Source organism: Chelmon rostratus, chromosome 10 (genome assembly GCF_017976325.1).
Source record: "Chelmon rostratus isolate fCheRos1 chromosome 10, fCheRos1.pri, whole genome shotgun sequence".
Taxonomy (NCBI): domain Eukaryota; kingdom Metazoa; phylum Chordata; class Actinopteri; order Chaetodontiformes; family Chaetodontidae; genus Chelmon; species Chelmon rostratus.
The window spans coordinates 6,356,087-6,378,662 of record NC_055667.1 but is presented as its reverse complement, the minus strand read 5'-3'; the positions used below and the strand labels follow the sequence as shown (position 1 = coordinate 6,378,662).

At 43.1% G+C, this 22,576-nt stretch overlaps 1 protein-coding gene across 1 annotated transcript; it reads right to left on the bottom strand.

Moving 5' to 3' along the window:
• Positions 1-2,948: 2,948 nt before the first annotated feature.
• Positions 2,949-19,926, bottom strand: ano11 (anoctamin 11). Its single transcript, XM_041946159.1, has 24 exons — positions 19,875-19,926; positions 19,591-19,763; positions 18,946-19,072; positions 18,659-18,846; positions 18,438-18,545; positions 17,311-17,447; positions 17,154-17,211; positions 16,961-17,071; positions 16,704-16,869; positions 15,566-15,656; positions 13,671-13,767; positions 13,162-13,305; positions 12,867-13,004; positions 12,055-12,153; positions 11,810-11,912; positions 10,466-10,577; positions 10,318-10,372; positions 10,097-10,194; positions 8,284-8,420; positions 7,973-8,178; positions 7,741-7,877; positions 7,407-7,497; positions 5,674-5,857; positions 2,949-3,328 (listed from the first exon to the last, which is right to left on the bottom strand). Exons 2-24 carry the CDS (start codon positions 19,720-19,722, stop codon positions 3,297-3,299), a joined length of 2,751 nt encoding a protein of 916 aa, XP_041802093.1. The 5' UTR covers positions 19,723-19,763; positions 19,875-19,926; the 3' UTR covers positions 2,949-3,296.
• Positions 19,927-22,576: the final 2,650 nt, after the last annotated feature.

Genomic DNA, 22,576 nt, shown 5'->3' with positions numbered 1-22,576 from the left:
ATCTCAGACACATTGCCCAGATCTGAAGTGTACCCGCACAACACTTCACATCTCAGAAATGCAAATAGATGCTTTTAAAAGCAGATTTTCGGGCGTCTCACTTCAGATGAGTCTCCTTCACATACCGTGTTGCAGCGTGTTGCATCGTTACCTTGTGGCTGAGCTTTGTTTTGCAGCCCGTGCATGCAAGCGTCTCCCTCCTCGCTCCAGCAGTCGGTGAATGAGCCAGCCGGTGTCCACAGTGCATACCTGTGCTCGCTGACATGTACTAACTCACTCTTCCTGCAGGCCATGGCAGAGGAACGCACAGCAATCATAACAATCAGGAGACGAATGTGGCCAAGAGAGAGGAAAGGGAGGGAGAATGAGTGTATTTAAAAAAAATAAGGATGACAAAAGTGAGACAGAGGGAGGAGAGCATGTAGAAATTGGTGAAGAAAGGGTAAAGAGGAAGAGGAGGAGATAAAACAGAAATCATCAGCGAACACCTGTCTGTTTCACACTCCTAAAAAAAATCAGCGTCTTCTTCATCTGTCTGCAGGTCTCTGCTGTCTCAAAACACTACATCCTCTGAGGGGAAGGGAGGGAGAGAAGAAGAAGACAGTGGAGAATGTAGATGGAAAGCAGTGATAACGTTAAAGTTCATCCCTACAGCACAGTACAGAAAAGTATCTCCCAGCCGACACATCAGCGCTTCAGGATCCCACACTAAGGAGGCGTTTGCATTCATCAAACTAGATTTATTTTGCTCTAAAAGTTCTTAAATGCAAAACAGCTCACACACAAAATATGTCCTTTAGCGAGGTACTATTTCTCTTCTGTTTACAGTGTCGTTCCGTAACAACTCACAGAGACCCTCCACACGAAACTCTGCGGAACATTTGAGTAGAAAAGACAGACATGCTCAGCAAACATGTATACTGAATGTGTATATACAATACATATACACTGCAGACAAGGGTGCAGATGTTTGCAGATGTTCTTCATCATACTAAAGACAACAGACAACGGCTTAAAATCAAAGCCTTTTAGCAATGAACAGGGGAAAAAAGAGAGTTGGTTCTTTTTACAGTGTCAGCGAGTGGTAAACGGTTGGTGCACTCTGACCTCAAGGGGTCATCATAAAGAAAACAACCACAACGTAAACCCTAATTGGACAGGCACTCCACTGATTCCTCACAGACACATCAGTTACTCATTATGGGGCGTACTGCAGTGTGTTGTTTAATTTCGTCTGTCGCAGTGCAGGAACTTTGCTGAGTCTGAAACATAACTGATCTTGTGTTTAAATACCGTAAATGTTTGAGCATTACAAGCTGAGGGTATGCAGGTATTTACCAGACAGAGAGGGTCTCATGCAGCTGTTTCCAGATGGCTCTTTCTCCACTGCATGTTCCATTTCATATACTTGTTGTAATAATAAAATAAGTGTACTGGACAATGTAAGGATGCTGTAGATGTGTTATGGCCATCAGGTTGAATTGTTTCAACTTGGTGGGTGGCTTTAAATACAGGCCATAGTTGTGAGATATGTTTTCATTTTAGCTGCACACAGAGAATGTTAAGGTCAGTGACTGGATGTTTACTACCAAATTGCACTTTGGGAGCGATTCTGCTTATATTTTTGAACTGTCGAACAGTAGGGCTATCAACAAATGTTCTAAATTCAAATATACAATTAAATTTTAAAAAACAAACATATTCAGTTTATTATTATTCGATTGTGGAAGAAAAAGCAGCACAACTGTGGGTCTGGCCTGACGCACTGAATGCACTGCGTGACAGACAGGAGCCACACGACCAGAGCTGCTGTTATTTAGTGACTACTGTTTGTTTTTTAATGGTAAATTCCGTTGAAGTCCAACATATTTAAGTCTCTCTGGTCATAATGCCTGTAAAATGATGTGATTGCTGGATCAGTGAAATGACCAACCAAAAAGGTTTTGGTGAGTTATACTTTGTTTCTGTCATGTTTTAATGTTTTGAATGAAGTGTTTTACAATGATATGTTTCTGTAAATGGAGTCTGGTGGCTTTGGTGAGAGCGATATATAGTGGCTGCTTCTGCTAAAACAAAACAGATCTCACTCAAGTCTATTTTTTGACAATGGTTTGAACCAATGTGTTTTTATAGAGGGAATAATTAAATGTCATTTTTGGCCAAGTTTGACAGGAGAGTTTCTTCTGTAACCCTCAAAAACAACTGCCTGTTCACAAGAAGACTTGCAAAGCACAACAGCTTGACCTGCATTAGCACTTAGGATATCTCAGCCTTTGCTGCATTGTCTGCCAAATTCATGTGCCATGTGCCATTTTAGAGAGTAACGTGACAGCAGGTTCAGCAGCAGCACCTCTGACCACACCCAGCTTCACTGATGGGTGTGGTTGTGCATTCTGTTGCATCTGCAACCACACTCAACATGATGTCATGAGCCCAGGAGTACACCTGTACATCACTGCATCAAGGTAAAAACCACTGGAGGTCAGCAAAAACAGTTTTTCAGGGAGAGATAAGCTACTGTGTCATTAAACATGTAACATCACTTCACTGTAATAGCGCTGAGTCTTGAGTCCACACTTTGTAGCCACCCTCAGGCTGAGTCAGACGCATGTGTCAGGCCTGTGTGACTGGACCCAACAGATCCTGAAGCAGCCTGACAGCGATAACAATCCACGCTGCATCTTTAGTTAGCCAGTGGAAACTAATTACTGTTGTGGATGTGGCTTCACTACAGTACATACTGTACCTGTTACGTCAATGTTACAAATGTTGGATTTGGCCAAGAGGGTGAGGACCCCCCCCCCCCCCAAACTAGCCGACCCCAAAGCATTTAATTATTCATTTTTATTCATGTTTATGTACAACTTTTACATTTCTGCACAGACAAAGAATAAGTAAATAAATAAAGAAATGCACATCAGACCAGGACAACCAGAGAACGGAAGTTTGGATTTTGAAGATTTCTTTCCAACTAAACCATAAGCAGGCTTAAAGTCAATTTGTGGTTTGTGGTATCCTTCAGGTCCGCTCAGGCTGGGACCCAGTAACTAAAGTACCCAGTTTGGACAAGATCCCTTTTGGATCAGTTACAGATTGTGACACCTGAAAATGTCAGTTTTATAGGCCTTGTATGAACATACTTGAGTTTTGGGTGAGTTTAGCCTCCGTTACACACCTGCTTATCATCACACATTCACAAAATGACAAAGACGGTATTCCACTGAGGGAAAAGGTTCACTGGTGTTATCCCAGATGGGAAGGACTGTCTCTGATTCCTCCTGGTTTCCACGCCAGTCCTAACTCATGTTTCCAAAGGACGCGTCACTTGCTTCAGGGGAGGCAGTGCGGTGGGGTTTGGACACAGAAGGAATGGGGAGGGAGCAGAGAGACAGAGGACAGAGTTAGTTCTGTCAGACTGAATACTCTCACAGACATGGAGAGGGAAAAAAAGCTGACACAGACAATCTTTGTTGCAACATGCTACTGAGCTACAGCTGGCTCGTACAGCGTTTTATCCTCGTGGCACAAACTGGTTCTAAAAGTGACACTGACTATAAAACACGTTTCAGTTACCATGGGATCTTAAACATTTTGGGAAATACGCTTATGTGCGTTCACTCTGAGATTGAGACTATAAAATCAATGTTAACCTCATGTCTGTGTTCAGTACAGAGTTCAGGTCTGGTTAGCCTAGCTTGCTGCAGAGCCTGGACGGAGGGGATAACAGGTAGCCTCAGTCTAAAGGTAAAAAATACATGTACAACACTGCTAAAGCTTACTTATTAACATGAACTAAAATAAAAACAACAATTTGTGCTTTTAGCGCAGTTAAGTGTTGTATGTCTTTGTGTTTATTGTCACAAAGTCTTGTCGTGGAGGTTGCTAGCTAGTTTTGGTACCAAGGTACCTTTACAAAGACTAAAACCATAACCTGTGTGTACCGAATGTACCTGGAAATCAGTTTCATAGAAAGAGATGCTGAAATTGTGAAATACAGAGGAACACAGTTAACTACACTTAACGTTAATTTAAGTTTTAAAAAATGCATTTGCGACATGCAATTTGCAATATCTGAAACATGTAACCCGTTAACGTTATTGCATTGCTTTAAACCAGGCATATCCATACCATTGCATAAAGGGCCGTCTGGCTGCAGGTTTTCATTCCAACCAAGGAGGAGCACACCGGGCTGGACTCATTTACTCAGCTGATCTCAGTCTTCAGCTCATAATTAGGTGACCTCTGGATGGGTTGGAACAAAAACCTGCAGCCACACAGCCGTTTATGGAAAAGGACATGCCTGATTTAAACCAACCTTTCCTCCTCAGCTTGCATCTCTGTAACTATAATTCCTGGCATGATCCAAGGACCCTGTCTTCTTCGGGGCACTTGTCTTTTACAGATACTTTCTTGACTTATTTATCACGTGTATCAAATGATCCTAACTGCTGAGTTCATTTTAATTTGACCAGTTCTATGATTAGTGACATAATGACGTCCTTCTTGAGAATGCCATGTACTTACTTGTAGTAGTGTAGTACTCACCTGCCCTCATCCAGCAACATTCACTACATGAGACACACGACAACAGCATGGGTCAGCGCACAGGGACACACACACATACACACAGACGAGGATGAAAATACACTCTATGAGACTGTGTTCTCCATGAGCAAGATGTGAATGTGCATGCTGTGATCCTCAGGTGCAGAGTACGAACACACAGTGTATTTGAACTTTTCCATTGTTCTAGCGTTTGCTTCCGTCTTGAGAGTAATGATTTTTCATTTTATTTCAGCCAAGTGATTTCTGTCAAACCTTTAAGTTACACGTTAACAGCAGTGTTGACAGGAAATGACAAACTATTCCAGCAGACATCAGCCCACAAGGTCCATGGATGTAATCAAATCCATCTGACACCGACATATCTGGCTCAGATCCCACACAGATTACCTTTAATGATCGTGTTGCATGCAGCGCAGCGAGCCGCAGGTGCTTTGCGAATGCTCTGCGGAGGCGTGCACATGGGTGGGTGAGCTTTTAAAAGCCTTTAAAATCTGGAATTTATTTATGAGAATCAACAGTCTCAGTGACAGGTTTAACGCTGTGTGTAACCTGTGAACTCTGCTGCCGCGTTGTTTCAGTGATCACCTGTGCGGAACCACAGGGAGAAACAAACTACTGCAGAACATCAGTCATTTACAATACCACTCTGATATTTAGGTCAGACACCATAAAGCTGATATGTAACTGACGTGAGTGATGAATTTAATAATTGACAATGAATAGAAACAGCACAACACAACAACACATTGCTCTGAGCGGCAAACTCCACTTGTATATGTTTTGAATATGTTTTAGTGTGAATTGGAACTACAAGTTCTCTGGGCATCATAAAAGTTTAAGGATAACTTTGATATATTTGATCATAGATCACTGTCACCACTATTCCCTCTACACATATTTGGTTCTTTTGGACTATTCAGACCAAACAGGGTCTATATTCTAACAATTAAGGACCCCTGATCTAGTAGTCCAAGCTTGCTCTTGCCCTAGGGTGTCAGGTTTTATAAATGAGTGTACGATGCACGCCATTGTGTGAGTGTGTGTGTGTGTGTGTGTGTGTGTGTGTGTGTGTGTGTGTGTGTGTGTGTGTCCCATGTACCAACTGACCTGGGCTGGAGGTGCCTGGGGTGGCAGGGGCGGCCCCTTGGCCTCGACTCACCAGCAGAGCCTCCTGGTTTTCGGCCAGAGCCTGCTTGGCCAGGTAGCGCTCCCTCTTGATCTTCAGCTCCAGGGATTCGGGGACATCAGGTACGATCCAGTCGATGGCTCGTAGCACAAAGAACACCACATGCTGGAGGAGGAGAGACATCTCCTCATCACACTGAAGAAAACAGTCTCTCCTGTCACACAATCTGAAGCTTGAACTGCACAATTGGTTGGACATCACATGTAAAGATGCGGGAGGAACATTTTGTGTTTGAGCTTGAAGGGGACCTTGAAATCAGTATTTTGCAAAAATGTCTTTACTCAAAGTCAACTTAGTAAATTTCTTCTGGAGCTTTCAGCCACTTCTTGCCATCATCAGCGAATGGACTTTGCTCAGTTGAATTATCTTCATGACAACCTAGGCAACCACTGATGAAGGCCACAAAATGCAAGTAAAACTCTGAAATCTTGTAAGTGGTAAGTTTGACTTTTTGTCAAACATGTCCATTGTCCTCTCTCTACTCCTCAGAAGTCCCATGACTTTCTCTGATATTCCCCTATTCCCAAAGAGATTTTATTAATTTCAACCTCTCCTGGTCTGAAATATGTCTCCATTTCCATATTTTTTCAGAAAAACCCTGCAACTCCCTCTAGATATTACTCCTATTTCTCCCTGCAGTAATGAGCAATTTTCTTTTCCCACTACTTTGATCCGACATTTGTTCATTGATCAGGACAAAATCACACAGTAATAAGGTTAGCAATATTCCACATATCTTTCTTGCTGTCAACAAATCCCGTGAAAAGGCCAAAACCAACAATGAACTCATCCTGATAACAAGTATTCTCTCTGTTTATCCGTAGCGTGATATATCTGATTCCTCTGCGCCATAGAGCTCCACTGTGGTCCAAAAATGACTAAAACACATCAGTGAGCCACAGTGTGGCACTCTGCAACAAGTTCCTGTGTCACTATAAGTACCACCACTGTTGTTTAACTTCAATCAATCCCACATCCACCACCCTGCTGCCATACACACTCACCAGGGCATCAAATGGACATTAATCTATGGCTGTACACAGTCCCTGACAAATGCATTATTTCCTCCTCTTGCATAAAACTACAAAGGCCAGCCATTTTAGGAATTCACTGAGCCAATTTAAAAATAAATAGCTGTAGTTGTGACTTGTTTTAGAAACTTTATGTGTTTGGTAGGAAGGAATGAGCTTGGGGGTTAAAAAAAGTGCAGTTTTTTTTGTGTTTTTATGGACAGTAAGGAAAATACAATATATACTGGCCTTGTTCTTTGACTCTGATTGTGTGGAATTTTTAAAGATTTATGAACTGAAGTTTAATCTACTGTTGCACTTTGAATGCCTGAAATGGAAATGGAAACAACAATAACAGGAAGAAAGAGGAGGAATTGCTGAACAAATCAGAAATATGTACGGCCATTCAGAGTGTAGAACACAATATAAAGTCCTGATATGGGTAAGCATCACTTATAATGGAAAAACTAAAACACTGACTAAGACAAGGCTAAAGGAGCAGCAGTTCAAGTATGCACCTGGGAACAGAGGCACAGAGAGATGTGGGCGAAAGATAGAAATGAATGAAATGTCGGCACTAAAGTGACTGAAACAGGCAGAAGGAAAAACATTAGCAGACAGAGACAAAGCAGCTCCCTTCATACCTCGAAGGCAATGATAAAACCAAGTCTGACAGCAAGAAGCTCCCAGTAGAACAGTGAGTAGTTTCCATTGTTGTCTCTGTACGCTTTATATCTACAGAATAAACAAATAAGACACAGAGTTACTGCAGAACATACTGTGCGATGGTTGGTGACATTAATATGCAGCAGCAGCCCATGAGAACAGACTGGAACAAGGGACTAAGCATTAGTAACACTACCCTCTGTTGGCCAAGTCTGTGATCTGAAGCCAGCAGGACGAAAACTGAACCCTTCTGAAACTTTTGAAGGATTTTTGCAAAGTGACATTAATAATACAATACATTCCAGACTGTACCTGCACAGGGGGTACTCAGTGTAGTTGAGTGGGGCGTAAGCCAAGGTGAAGTTGATGTATCCGTTGAGATCATTATCGAACTTGTACTGGTAGAGCAGGCGAGGTAAAAAATCTGACGTGAAGGCTATGAGGAAAGCCTGCGGACGGCAAAGACAAGAATAATACAACAATGATGCTTCAGAAAACAGATCGGCATCCGGTCTGGCGTGGACGTCAGGTTCAATCCACTCACGTTGGCGATGACGGACAGGTGCGACAGGGCTTCCAGTATGTTGAACCACACTCCGATGTTCTGGGCGCGCTCGGCCACCGGCCGGCGGTACTCGCACACAAACTTGTGGGCGTCCAAACGGATTTCCACCCAGTTGTTGAGGAGGGCGAAGAGCGGAGCGAGGGGGAACGCCGCCACAAAGATGGTGATGAAGCCAAACTGGAGCACTGCAGCACAATGAGACAGCCACAATGAAGTGTGGCATTTTATTGCATTATTCTGGTTTGCATGCGGCGACACGATGTTCTTTAGATACAGTAGAGGATACTTGCCCATCTCCAGGTACTCTTCAAACAGGCCTTGACACTCCACCAGCTGGTAGTCTTCCTCCCAGCGCCGAGGCTCATGGGATGCCTTAGCCCCCAGCACCTTGGCCAAAGTTCTCTTCTGGCGCCAGGCCTGCACCTTACTGTCAGATCAGAGAGAGACAGAGAGCAGAAATAAACATGACAATGGGCATAAAAACAGTGTTAAAAATGCTCACCAACTAAACAGGAGCTGGTAGCGATTCTGATGTTTTATCTGATTCTAGTTTAATGCGTGTCACACTGCCTTTTAATTTTTGTTTACATAGCTTTCATTCTTTTTTGTGTCTGCTGTTTGTCAGTTTGTATATCCTGAAGACAAACTAGAAATCATAGATATTGTACTACATGGATTTCAGCATTGACGATTTGCCATGAACATGAGTTTTTCATTTCTTCAAAGCTGGAGTCATTTGGAGCCGTTGTCAGAGTAACAAGTCCCTTCAGCTCAAACCTTCAAAGCAGTTGCAGATCGTCCTATTGTGTCTTTGCAACTGGCATCTTACTGTAGTTCATTCTTGCTCTGCTGTGAGACATATTGGCCTCAAAGCTCTCATGTATAATATGTACATATATATAGTCTACTTTTTATTTTGACAAACGCGGGAAACCACACCAAGTCCTCCATGATGGTCCATCAGCTGTTACACCTGGTATAACGGAGATAGGGTGTTGAATCCAAAGAGGAGGATGCTGCTCACTGCACCCGTTACTGTAGCTTTCTTTGGCTGTAGCTACTAACTGCCATTAGCTAGTCAGCTTATTTAGCTTTGCAGTTAGTGACACTATTTGCTGACGTGCGTCTGTCCTGATTGAGAGCTCAGAAATCCGGGCAACAGAAACTGGCTCAGCAGCCTCCCAGCAGCAAACACAGCCTCCAAGACAGACGGAGGCAGGTTTGATGTCAGGGGAAACAGGGACCAACGGCTCCAACTAGGACTCTGATTCTGCTGATGATGAAGACACAGCAGGACAGGACAGAAGAAGCGTGAAGCAGGAGACATAACAGAGCTGATTCTGTTGATTATGTTAAAGAAAAATTCTGACCATACGGTATCTTACACATTGCACCTTTAAGGGCTTGTCTGTGGCTCATCTATTACAGACCTTGTGGAGTAAGTCCTTCAAAGGATTCAGGACCTGAGCTGAGGTGCAGCTACAGTACAAATAAAGGAAAAGTTAATGTATGTCCCAATACAACATGTCACTTGCCATGAATGGCTAACCATAACACTTTGGAAGCAGGTAAGGAAGAAACATTATGAGAAGAAGAAAATCAGTGGACCTCCACACCCTTTCCACTCTGCTGCCAGTTTCTGAAGGTTTGTCAGGTAGGTCTCTTTTTGAAAGGCTCCTACAAACTGAATGTAACTCTGAAGGGAAACACTGCATTAAAGTACCGCTCGGGATCAAAAAGCAAAAACCCTCTGCAACCCTGATTTTTCCCTGTTGTCTGGTCTGCTGTGTGTCTGGAGACAAACGCCCACACACCCACACAAAGACACAGTGCCAGTACTGCAGAGGTAAAGCAATGCAGCAAATTTACTGCACCAAACAAACAGAGCTGCAATCAGGATGCAGCAGTCTGATGCAACAATTAAAAAACACTACAAATATCTCATGAAGGTATTCTGCTAATTCTCATTTATTCTGTTGTACTTCACTATATTTGATGGTTGTGAGAATCTGCTAGCTGTTTAACTAAAAGCAGGCAGACTTAATATGCGCCGTACAGCGTAACATTTTCAGTAATTAACTGATGCCTGAGCAGGAAACGTACGGGATAATGAACTCCTGAATGTTGTTGATGAGTTGCTTTCCCACCATGATGATGAAAAGTTGCTCAGCCAGTTCAATGAGGCAGCCCCCGGGACCACACTGCAACAGAGTGTGAAGACACAAACAGATATGACACAGTGGAACCTGTTTGTATAAAAGCACAACTGCAGGGATCTGGAGTATTTTCTCCATTTAACATTTGCTGGTAAATTATAGACTCACATCTTCATTTCTCATCCCAAACAGGGTCCCATAGTTGGTGGGGTAACCCACAAACCTACCCACACAAACAGGGAAGACAAAGTCAAAATGCTATCGGGCACAAAATGTTCTACATTTCCAAATCATGTCTGTGTGACTCATGTCTCACCTTCCTTTAAAGAAAGCCACGTAGAAGGGGGAGGAGTAGAAGTTGACAAACTGGAAGATGAACACCTTGAAGATGAAGGCATTGTCATACTGGGTTTGTGTTCTGTGCATCTCTGCAACAGAGAAAACATGGACACACTGTTATAGACATATGATCCTTGGTGATAGATACTGTTTACCTTTTCAGATAAGCTTAGCTATCAGGGCGTTGCTTAAAACCTGTTTGATCATTGCACATGTTGCCATTCTGAGATCTCAGCAACAACTTAAAAATCTTGTCATCTTCTGATAGAAACAAAGGCCATAGCAAATTAGTGAAATAGGCAAAACAACTCTATCAGACAGCCATTAACCAAGATAACAGAGTGTCATTTGCTCTAGAGAGATGTCAACCATTACAGTATTCACTTGACCTGCAAACATGATACATCCTGTAGTGGCCATAATGGAGGTTCTCAGATCTTGGGCAACAGAAACGTTTATAGTTCAACTTCGCTGTCTTAACAGCAGTGAGCATTGACAGTACGGTTAAGTTCTGAGCCTTTTTTGCTCAGATCTGTTCATTTCAGAGCTTTCATACCTGACTGTTTTCAGCCACTTTGGTAGCGTGGCTCCAAAAAGGGCACTATTGGTCAGACAGTGTGGTGGTCAACCACTTGGTAAACCACCACCACTTTTATGTAATGAAATTAATAATGCTTACATCAGGCTTTTCCATGTTCTTAGTGTTGAGTAGCATGTCAGCAAGTGTTAGCATACTAAGATGCTCACTAAGAGGGGGAGCATGTTAGCATGACAACCTTGATTGTCTTGTTCACTCTTGTTGAGTTTAACTGAGCGCTAACTAGCTAAAATCTAGCTATGGTAATGGAACCTGGTAAGACATCCCCATCTTTTAAAGTGACACAGAAGGCACCGTAATGCAGGTAGACTTCCTGATAGTAGAGGTTCACTGAGCTGATGCTGTTTATGAGAGTCTTCATGAGTTTCTGAGGCTAAAGATAGCTTCCTGTCTCTCTCTTATTATGTCTTTATTTTCCTATCTATTGTCCAGTGGACCACAATCATGCTATTAGATGTTGCATCTATTGTAATGCATTGATGGAAGGATGTTAAAGCACAATAAGGGAGTATGTGTTGCAGTGATGCATGCACTCTCCCACTCTGCAAAATCTCTGTGTTGCCCTCACTGAAAGACTATTTTTACTGCAGATGCTGGGATCAAATTCAAGATCACCTGCTCTTTGAGGAGGTTCAGCTTTTAGTTAGTGGGGATCCAGTGAGAGGCTGATACCAATATACAGGATTGAGGTTTGAGGTGTTAGAGAGCAGTATTGATTCTTACCCCATTTAGTGAGCTGCTCAGCTAATGCAGTGTAGACCCGGCCCATCAACAGGATGAGGCCCAGATTCACAATACTGCTAGAGATGTTGGCTATGGTGCCTGCCTGAGGATGAGATCACACACATGTATGAATGTAAAGTATACACACATACACACTCACACTCAGAGAGCACAGCGCTCATTACAAGAGCAAAATATTCAAAACAGAACAAATTAAATCCGTGCCCCATGAAGCTGTGCTGTACCTCTGTACGCAGGACGGGGCTGCCGGTGTGGAACATCATCACGCTGATGATACCGCGGCACATGACCACTGTCACCAGGAAGATCATCACCACACACAGCTGAGAGGGAAAACACGGGGATATGAGGCAGGTTTCCTGACCCTCGCAGATACATAGTGTGTGACACACCAGCACAGCCAAATGGAGTGCAGCCACCTTTGTCTACACCACTCCCCATGGTTGGCTGATTCTTTTTCAACAGTAAAAGGAAAAAGATATTGGACCGGATGGCCTTCAATCTGAGTCACTCTTCTTTCGGTAAGCGATCACAGAAACTATTCTACGCAGTTTCCATTTACAGACCGTGCTCATTGGTGCCATTCAGCATTTTAGATTTTCCACCTTTATCATTATTGTCAGGAGAAGGGTGGGGGAAAGCTGATCCTCAGATACCTGTCCAAGAACAAGTTAATCCTGAGACTGAGCCTACAGTGTACGGCTGAGATTATCAGATCATATCCAGCCCTGTGGGCAGATGACCTGGATTCAGTTTTAGAAAAGGGTTCAGTTACCAAGACAAGCTCAAAAAACACTGAAAAAAGACTCTACACTGAAACCAAGTACGTTGGAAATTACTGTAAAAATAAGAAAAGCATAATATGTTTGTACGTACTTGTATGGGATCTGATTAGGATGTGCCTTTACAATCAAATCATAATGTGATTATTTCCAAAGAAAACAAAGTAACTGCATTCATCGGATCAGACACTGGTGACACTGACTGACCTCTGGCAGACAACCTCATTCATCAAACACTTTTAAACGTGTCTCACCATCATGATGATGACCATGGAGCCAGTGAACATGCGGGACAACCTGGTCTTCTCTGGAAAGTAGGGCTCTTTGACGCCTGTCACTGGGTTTTGCTCCATAGTGGGGGCCATGGCTGCGAACTCTGGCCGAGGACGCTCCTGAGGGGAAAGTAAAAGATTGCTACAGGCAGCGAGACACACCTCACCTCGGGGCAGACGAAAGAATGCTTGGCCCGGATCGTGACATGTCTAAAAGCCATTAAGTGTATGAGAACACTCATACTGAAAGCAAGCGTTAAAGGGAGGATGGCGAGACCTCTTCTTCATGGAAGTCCATGCAGTCCCAGTGATGGGCCAGGGTGGCCATCTTCCGCTTCCAGTACTCCAGGAAGGTTACGGCCCAGAAAGACATGAACACGCTGAAGAGGACTGTACCCGGGTGGTCAAATAAGTAGCCCATCTGCAATGCAGAGAGGTACAGTACATTTTAAAACAAATGCTAACTTCAAAGGTATACTATGCAGGATTTTCAGCAAAAACAATGTACAGTGTAGACTTATACAACAGTAATCCCTCACAATCATCACTTATGACCCACTAGAAGTGTGTGGTGATGTGTTTATCTGCTCTCTGCCTGTATTTTCTTACTCCCTTCTTATTTTGTCTCTTATTTTTGTGTGGGCTGCAACCTTTGGAAAGTGGGTGTGCGGGCCCAGCCAGTAACAGCATGCAGGTGAAGTCAGATGGAACAGGAGCAAGACAGTAAGCAGCATGGATCCAAGAGGAAGCTCCAAAAACAGCGGGCACAGCGCCAAAAAGCTTTACCTTGGCCATGGTGCAGATATCAGACATGTTCCAGGCCTTGCACGTGTTACAGAGAGGACACATCAGATAACTCGCCCCGCTGTTGCAGATTTCCTTGCTGTTGACAGACACATGAACACTGTTTAGACGCAACTGAGAAAACTTGTTTTAAAGCTGCCAAACCAGGGCTGCTTTATTGATTCTGAGGCATCAGGTGACCGAGCAGATTTGACAGAAACAGAGATGTTTGGCTTGTTAATCACACATACTCGAATGGTAATGTGAGAGGGAAGGATCGGATGAATTAACTGTATGGATTTTTGCAATCCAGGGCATACTGATTGAGTGAGAGAATAGAGCAGATGAAAGGTGTTGAAATCAGTGTCCCAGAGCTACTGTGCTTTTATTATTAGAGTTACTCAATGACTTACTGCAACACTGACTACACACGAGATCTGCTGCACGAGCACAGTCTGGTCTCACCGAGAGACGTCCATTTTCCCGATTGATATAATGGGGAGATTATTCTGCACTAATTGTCCATTATCACATGAGATGACGGCGGTTTACTGCTGCCACAGACTGCTCTCCATCCGTTATAGACTAATCTACAGTGTGAACTAGAGACGTTTGGTTGTTCCCTTTCCTGAGATATTGGCTCGTCTTACGTCCTCTCTAACGTTGTTACTTCATAGCGGGATGAATTCTCTGTCGCTGAAACTGAAAAGATGCTGTACAAACAGAATGTTAAACACAAAACGACTAGGCAGAATTAGGGTGCAAACATTTTAAGGTGCATTTATTTTCGAAAGAGAAGCGATCCTGCAGTGCTGTGTAGGTACAGTAGAACCCACTGCAGTGATAGACAATGTATAATTAACTGGGCACAGACATATCCCATGTGGATTGTATAATTATGGGGTTTGTTTTTATGCAGAACAGACTGTGCTTTGATACTATGGTATATTTGTATATCACACTGTGCTTGTTTAACATAACCTGGAAGGAAGAGCTTTAATTCTGGTATCCATTAAAGGAATAGTTCAACATTTTGGGAATATGCATGTTTCCCTTTCTTTCTAGAGTAAGATAAGTAGATCGATACTAATCTAAAGTGCGTGCATTAAGTACGGAGATGGACTATGGCCACAGTATCAGATGTTACATACAGCTTGTTTTGGTGCCATTCTCTGTACATGCACGATGTTACCAAACCCAGCAGCCTCACTGTTGCAACAGAACTCCAGGAAGCCACTGCCCCCAGTTATTTTTCAGTAAGAAATAGCTCCACCATGTTAAATTACTTTAAAATCACAACATTGTGACGTTTTTCCCCCTTAATTTCCAAAGATTTTCTTGTGTCAGTTGCTTTAAAGACTTCATCATTAGGTGATCTGACTGAGAGCAAGTGGAATGATGACCACAAACAAACACATGGTGAGGTACGATCAGTTTACTTTTATGGAATGGAATGTTAATCAGCGTCACGACGAACATAACAGCAGCACTGCTCTAATAGTATTCAAGAGTTACAAAGACAGCAAACTGATACAGTAATGTGAGTCACATGGCAGTATATATTTTTGCTATCGTTAAAAACCTTAAACTACTGGCCATACCAAACCAGGTAAAGCTATAGCAGTAAGGCCCCTATTAAAAAACACTATTTTGAAGTGAACAGGGACATTTTTTCCAAAGTCTTGTTTAAATTTTTACTCTGAATCATCAGAATGCTCAGTCAATTCAGCAGAACAATCACACTGCTGCTGTGAGAGCATAAAAATCTTCACATAATGACTAATAATGATGTAGAGCTGGGGGATCTCTAATTTAATTTGTTAATTTGTACACATTTTATTATTTATTATTTAGTTATGCAGTTAAGCAGGTGTTTACTGTGCAGCGTGTGTACTCACGCTGGTGTGTTGGTACCCATGGACATGACTCCAGACACGAAGACCAGGGTCCCAACCACTGCTGCCGGCAGCAGCCAGGCTGTGTAGAAACCTGCAGAGACGCAAAGCTCCATCAGGCTGCAGCTCTTTGGTGTCAACATTTTCCTGACACTTTCTGAACGAGGTTCAATATTTTGTATGATCTACTCTTTTATTTGTTCAAACAAATTGGATTTTACTTCCCTTGGCAATTATCCACTTCTGCTGAATAGTAATGTGCAACTCTCTGTGCACTAGGTGGATATTTCCCAGATAAAGCCACAAGGCATACAATATTGTCATACAATATGTTCCGTGAACAAATTGCAGATTATTAATATATTACCGATTTATGAGGGCATATATTATTAACTCTTGTTATTTATGAGTGAAGTTTAGTTAAAATACAAACATTTTTATCCTGATATTAAAAACAATTAAACTGATGGATAGATGGCTCCAGGGACGGTTCAGTCCGTCTGTTTATTACAGACTGAAATATCTCAGCGACTGTCAGATGGATTGCCATTAATCAGGTCAAAAGTTTATATTTGACAACAACTTTGGTTTATGACCAACAAATCCTCAAATCCTTTGTGGATTGTGCTAATTATCAGAAGCTAGCATGCTAGCATGCTAATTATGCCTGCGGAACATCAGCATTTTGGCATTGTCATTGTGAGAATGTGCTAGAGCTGCTAGAATGGCTGTAGATGAACCAAAAGACACTATTTAATGTTGAAGTGGAAACAACTTTCGCTACACTCTGTACAAGAAATGAGAGACCATTTATTACATTATCAAGCACTGAACCCCGACTTTTAGCAGCAAATACAATTAGCCGACGAACTTACTTTACTCATTGCCGTGGAAAATTTAACCACAAATCACGTGTCATACCAGGATTACATTTCAGTGACTTAGCCTGATGCCATTTTCATTTCCCCTCATTCATTGATTTAAATCACGCTGCATACCTGAGACATGGACAGGAACCAGGCTAATGTGACAATAATACATATGCAATCAAGTATTTTGTTTTATATTTGAGCTGAATTTAAACAAATCTGGAAACATCAGGCACAGGACCTAGTATGCCTCAATAAGAATTTCCATTTACCCAGCCAGGCAAAGTAGAGCGCGATCTTCTCTCCAAAGTACTCCCTGATGTGGTCCAGTGGTTGGTACTTGCACCACTTAAACCAGCGGGCCCAGTAGTGGTAAAGAATCTGCCTCTGGTTCAGCTCATCTGGACGAACCTCGTACCTCGGGAGCTGAAAGGGGCCCTGTGGGAAAAACAACTCAAATGTGTTTGTTAGAGAGGGACAGCAGCACAGGTTTCCTATCAGACTGAAGAGCAGGTAAATGACATCTGACCTCGTGCAGGGGGAAAGCTGCTGTGTACACCCCTTCATTTACCAGCCGGTCCACACCAACCTCAGCCCTCTTCCTTTTGCCATACACCGTCCTGGCAAGAATCTCATACACCTGAAATAACACACAGAGCCTCAGTCCCTGACAGAACGACTGCACTGAGCACCTGTACTACAGAGGAATTCCTGTTACTCACAACACGGTGTCTCTGAGTATTAGTGAAGTAGCTTTCATGGTTGTCACAGCCAAGAAACCTGTAGAAGAGAGACATTCATTCAGCCAAATCCACTTTTATATCCTCTGATGCAACGTTGTCTGATGTTTTCAGTTCACCATCATCAGTAAGAACTCACCTGTTCATCTTTGACTTGCGAAAGGCACATGTGTAATAGTCCAGCGGCCTGTTTGGCACCGACTCCATCATCATGTTTGGTATGCATAGTCTACTCAGCACCCGAGCAGATGTGTTTAAATCCAGGTGTGGTTGTGCCTGAGAGGCAAAAACACATTCATTCAGTATGAAGACCTTAGAATTTAAGTTCATTTAGCGACACCTGCGGTTAACTATAAATGCATTTTAGATTTTCCACTGGGGGCAGCAAACACACCTTCAGCAGCTACTGTGTCAGTGATGCAACAGACAAATACGAACATGAATCTGTTTACAATACAGCCAAACAAGCAGGGGGCTGAGAGGACTCATCACGGCACATTGTTATATGACTACAGCCATCAGTGTTGTCCAACATGGTAATAATCAACTCAGTGGCTTTCTTCCTTCACATCACGACCAGTATGTGCGTGCATTTATCTCGTGAATCAGTTGTGTGAATATGTATTTAAATCCCACTCAGGAAAGGTGAACTCTGCCAGTAACAACATCTGCACAATCGCAATGGGCCATGGACCACCGTTCAGCGGGTCCATGGCATGCTAATGTACACTGATGCTCACTGACACAATGTACAGCTCAGGATGCGGGCATGTAATTACCTTTGCAGGTATTTGGTCATAAACCAAAGTATTGGACATCTTTCTGAGCTGATGATCGCACATATGAAAAGTCAAGTGATCACCAAAGTGATTACAATTAAACCTGAGCGGGCTGATGAAGAAGTTTAACAGATTTTGTGGCAAGTCATCTAACAGCTGTTTATCTGTTTCAAACAAAGCCAAAAAAAAAGGGATCACCAAAGTCAGCATGATACGTCTTTGGAAAACAAGGTTTTATGGCAATTCCTCTTGTAGGTATTGAGATATTTCACAGCATAAATAAAACCTTTGACCAGCTGATTTCACTAAATGAGTCAGGGACTTATCAGAATCATTAGGATAGCTCATTCATCTTCAACGTCTGCACAAATTCCAGAGCATCCAATCGCTGTTGAGCTATTTCAGCCTGCACCATCCGACGGACAGACGGACAGACAGTGCCACTTTAAATCACACATGTATTTTAATAATAAGCAGCAGCACTAACCTGCAGTGGAGCTCTCACACAGAGCTCCTCTGCGTAACACACCAACACATCCCACGGAGCACTGATCTTCAGAAAGTGGATTGTTTTCTTTTCATTGGCTGTTTCCTCCTAAAGGGAAGAGAGGCACCATTGATAAGATGTTAACTAATGAGTCAACAAACACAATGAGTAGATTTAAAACTTCTAACTAACTAACTAACGTTGAACCTGATCTCCAGCACCTTTTCCATGAGCAATCCAGCACTCTCCAGATTCTGAACGAACTTCTCCCTCCACTGTGCCAGCTGTGCCTTCCTCCGTTCAGATCTGCTGCTCTCCTCAGCGGGCACGGCCTCCCCCTCCTCACCTGCCACATTCCCCCTCCCTCGCCGCTTCCTCCGCGAGCGAATTTCCCACACCAGTACAAAGTCTAAACGCAGATCAACCATAAAAGGTCCAAAAGGTTAGATGCGGCACTGACTCGGCCGTCCATCAGTGAGCTCGTGACAACTCAGAAAATGCTGCCTACCGATTTTGGTTCTCCCATCTCTGAAGTAATTCCCCAGCTGTGGAAGCGGCTGGTTACTGCTTGTGTTACAGTGAATGTGAATGGGTTCATCGCCATCCACGTCTTCATCAGCAGCTGCGGCTGAAAGCTAAAAGCATCCAGTTTAGTTATTATTAAAAATGTATTCATTAAAAACAAGTGAGAGCTGCAGGAAAAAAACACACCATCTTCTACTCACTGTCCTGCCTGCAAACCCTTTGTTCTGTATTTGGACAGTTCATTTTCTTATGAAGAGGTTTAACCATAAACCCTGTGCCATTACACAGTATCATAAAAGCCTCCATTTTGCAATAATGAGTCCAGAAAGGAGGAGGTGGAAAACGATCAGTGAGCTTTTCACAGTACGACTGAGGAGAATCTTTCAGTGTGGTGACAAGACATTTTTTGATTTCTCCTGTGATGCACAGGGCTTCACGCCACACGACCTCCGGATGATACCAGCTTCAATGCACCGTCTCGGGGAAGTCGGTGAAGTGTGAAGAGCTGAGCAAAGCAGAGGGGTTGTGGCTGCTGTGTGAATGTGCAGCTACGTTCAGTGTCTCTGTGGCTCCTCTAAGACAGGAAAGCATACTGCAGCACTACAGGAAAAAGTAAAACAGCGCTCACACATCTCGGCGGGATGAAGCTCCCGTTCTGCAGACTCCCGTAGCTGTCCGTGGTCTGTGCTTCACCCCCATAGTCCAGATCCAGGAGGACCTCTCTGTCTCCCTTCAGCAGCTCTGAGCCTTTCCTCAACATGATGATGAGGAAGAGGATGAAGTCTTGTGGTTCGACAGAAACTGAGCATTCATACAAATTGCACTGCACGATAAATCTCATTGAAGCAATTCACAGGTGACAATTACAGACATGATTAAAAAAAAGAGAGAAGACAGTGGTTCATACGGTACCTTTGCTGTGGTGCTGCTAAAGTCTGGGTTTGCAGCAATCTGGGCTTCTCCCGTCCTCTCCCTCTTCTCTATCTCTGCATCTGTCGAGCTCCTCTGCTCCACCGCTCAATGGCTGCGGACTACCGTAATGGACCTAGCCAGCAGGCAGCGGGTGCTTTGCTGCATTTCAGCAGAGGCAATGTACATCCAGACATACAGTGCAGCGCACATCCCCACTTCATAAATAATGCAACAGTCAGAGAGGGTGAATAAAGTCAGAGCTCTCTCTCTGACAGACTCATTATGCAGGATATAGCACATGTAGGGGGAATCTCCTCTTTGACTTTCACAGGTATTCCCTCCTCCATACAAGCCGTTTTGCACATTTTAATTGGTTCTGAAATATACGCAGACTTAAAATAAATTATTAACAGCACTAGAAGAGAAGCTCCACCCTGCTGGGATTTATGTCCTGATGTGCATCATCATAGGGACATGACTAAGATGAGATTTAGAGCTGGAGATGACCTTATTTCTTCTTTTATTATTATTATTCTATTCTGTTACTTAAATTAGACGAACTACGTAACATGGTGTGCCAGCAAAGTGGAGGGCTAACAGATAGCAAGGTATTAAAATTGCATAAGAAAGTGAAAGCGAGTAAATGAGGGGAGGCAGAGTGTGGTTTAAGTACCAGTATATAGACCAGAGTCCACTGCAAAACAGCATTGGATTCATCAACTACAACCAATTACGGGACTGATTTCTCCAGCATAGACAACTGCACATGAAGGCAACATTTGACCGGTCATCTCAGTCAACCTGCAGTTTCAAACATTTTTGTTCTGTAACACTACAGACACTGAAATATTAACAACAGTGATAACTGTCACCTAGAATATATGAAATACTTTAATTTACTTTTGAACTTTCTCTTACGAAAAAAATGGCCACCAAATTTAAGGAGCAGTCCACCTATTTCCCACATGATGATGTCACCAGGGTTATCTCAGAGTGGGCTTTTTGGTGGAGTGCCTGCAGGGGCACAGAGTTTGAAAGATGAGGACCAGCAGGGTCTAATGGGAGACACAGAGTTGTTTTATGGGAAGGGTAGGATACAGTGTTTTTGGGGCCTGACCCACACAAGAGGGTAGACTACAAATAAGGATATTCTGGCCTCTGCTCTTGTCTTTGAACATAATTTACTTTACATTATTTTTTAAATCTGTCCCCCAAGCCCCCAAACTAAAGTATAGCATTGAATCCTGCACTCTTAGATCACGTTTATTTTGGAGGGGGACGGAGATGACTCTACAGAAACACAGCATGACCTGATCAGACAGTGTTTAATAATCATCACTGACAGAGGAGCACTAATAATGTCCCTTGCTCTTCCTTCCCTCCTGAATACTGGCTTTGGTTAAATGGTCTTGGAGAAGCTGCTCCTGTTCTAGAGCCACAGCTGAGACTGTCTTCATTTAATTTACTCCAACTCTAATGTTTCCTTTGCACCTCCCGAAGGGACTCAACCCACGCTATCCGACTTCTCCTCCATCTTTTTATTGATCTGACAAGTGTTTCTCCTCCTTGACTTAATCTTTCTAGCCTTTGCCGAGTCATTCGGTGATTACACGTTCCACTACGTGTGGTTTGTGCTTAGAACAGGCCAGGCACCTTCAGCACTGTTTTCTGTAAGCACTGCATCTCATCTCGTGGTCTCCGTAAACCTCACACTGCATTTTAAACAGTCTGATTATGCCTCCTGCTGCGTCGTCCTCTTCCTGAATTTCCACTCCTGCCGGGAATCAATGTGCCTTTTCCTCCCTCCCTTTGTAGAGCTCTTGAAATGCTTTGTCAACCATCAGCCATTTTTTCAGCTCTCATTGAAAGTCAGAAAACACTTTCCTATAATCCTCTCTGTGCAGAGAAAGCAATACAGACAGGGAGCAGACTAATGGCTCGTTGAAACCATGGTAACAGCACAAGTACACCCAAGGTGACATTATTATGCTACCAAAATAATAAAAATGCATCTGAACAAGACCAGTGGTAACTTGTTGCCCTAGCAACTACCAAAAGATAATCAATAACGCCAGCGAACATAAACTGCTCTGTGCTGTGTGGGATGTAGCTGATAGCAAACATCATCAGCTGTGACGGCCATAAAGTTAACTCAACGATCCTTGAGAAGCCTTGCTTTCGCTACCTGCAGCTGAGGCCTCTGGAGTATTTGTGAGGGGAACTCAAACGTATATGATCAAACCCAAAGGAGACGGCTGGAGAGATTTGATTTGCTTCACCGCAGTTAAGAAGACCAACATGGGATGTCACCATACAGCCTGTTACATCTGCAACTGTCCCTTTAAAAAACATACTACATGGACAAAAGTATGTGGATGTGCATATGATCATTAGGTTGACATGTGTACGTCTAATTCTACAACTATGGCCATCGATATGCTACTGTCAGCCATCAAGGAAGACTTTCCACAAAGCCATTTCTTTATAGACCTGGCTTTGTACACTGATGTGTTGGCTTGTTTGAGCAAAAAAGGGCCAAACTGTTGCCACAAAGTTGGAAGCTCACAACCTCCTGAAATATGATTGCATGCTGCAGCACTGAGATTAATCAGAACTAAGGCGACGTCTTCAAACCATGAAAAACAGCCGCATTCACATATGACCTCTACTGGTCACTGGGAGGAACTGCAACAATGCGCAGA

Coding starts and splice junctions, on each gene's coding strand:
- ano11 (XM_041946159.1), bottom strand. CDS start 19,722: ATGTTGAGGAAAGGCTCAGAGCTGCTGAAGGGAGACAGAGAGGTCCTC. Junction 7,498..7,740: donor ACTGAGTACCCCCTGTGCAG/GTACAGTCTGGA, acceptor TTTATTCTGTAG/ATATAAAGCGTACAGAGACA. Junction 3,329..5,673: donor CCCAGGCACCTCCAGCCCAG/GTCAGTTGGTAC, acceptor CCTCCCCTGAAG/CAAGTGACGCGTCCTTTGGA.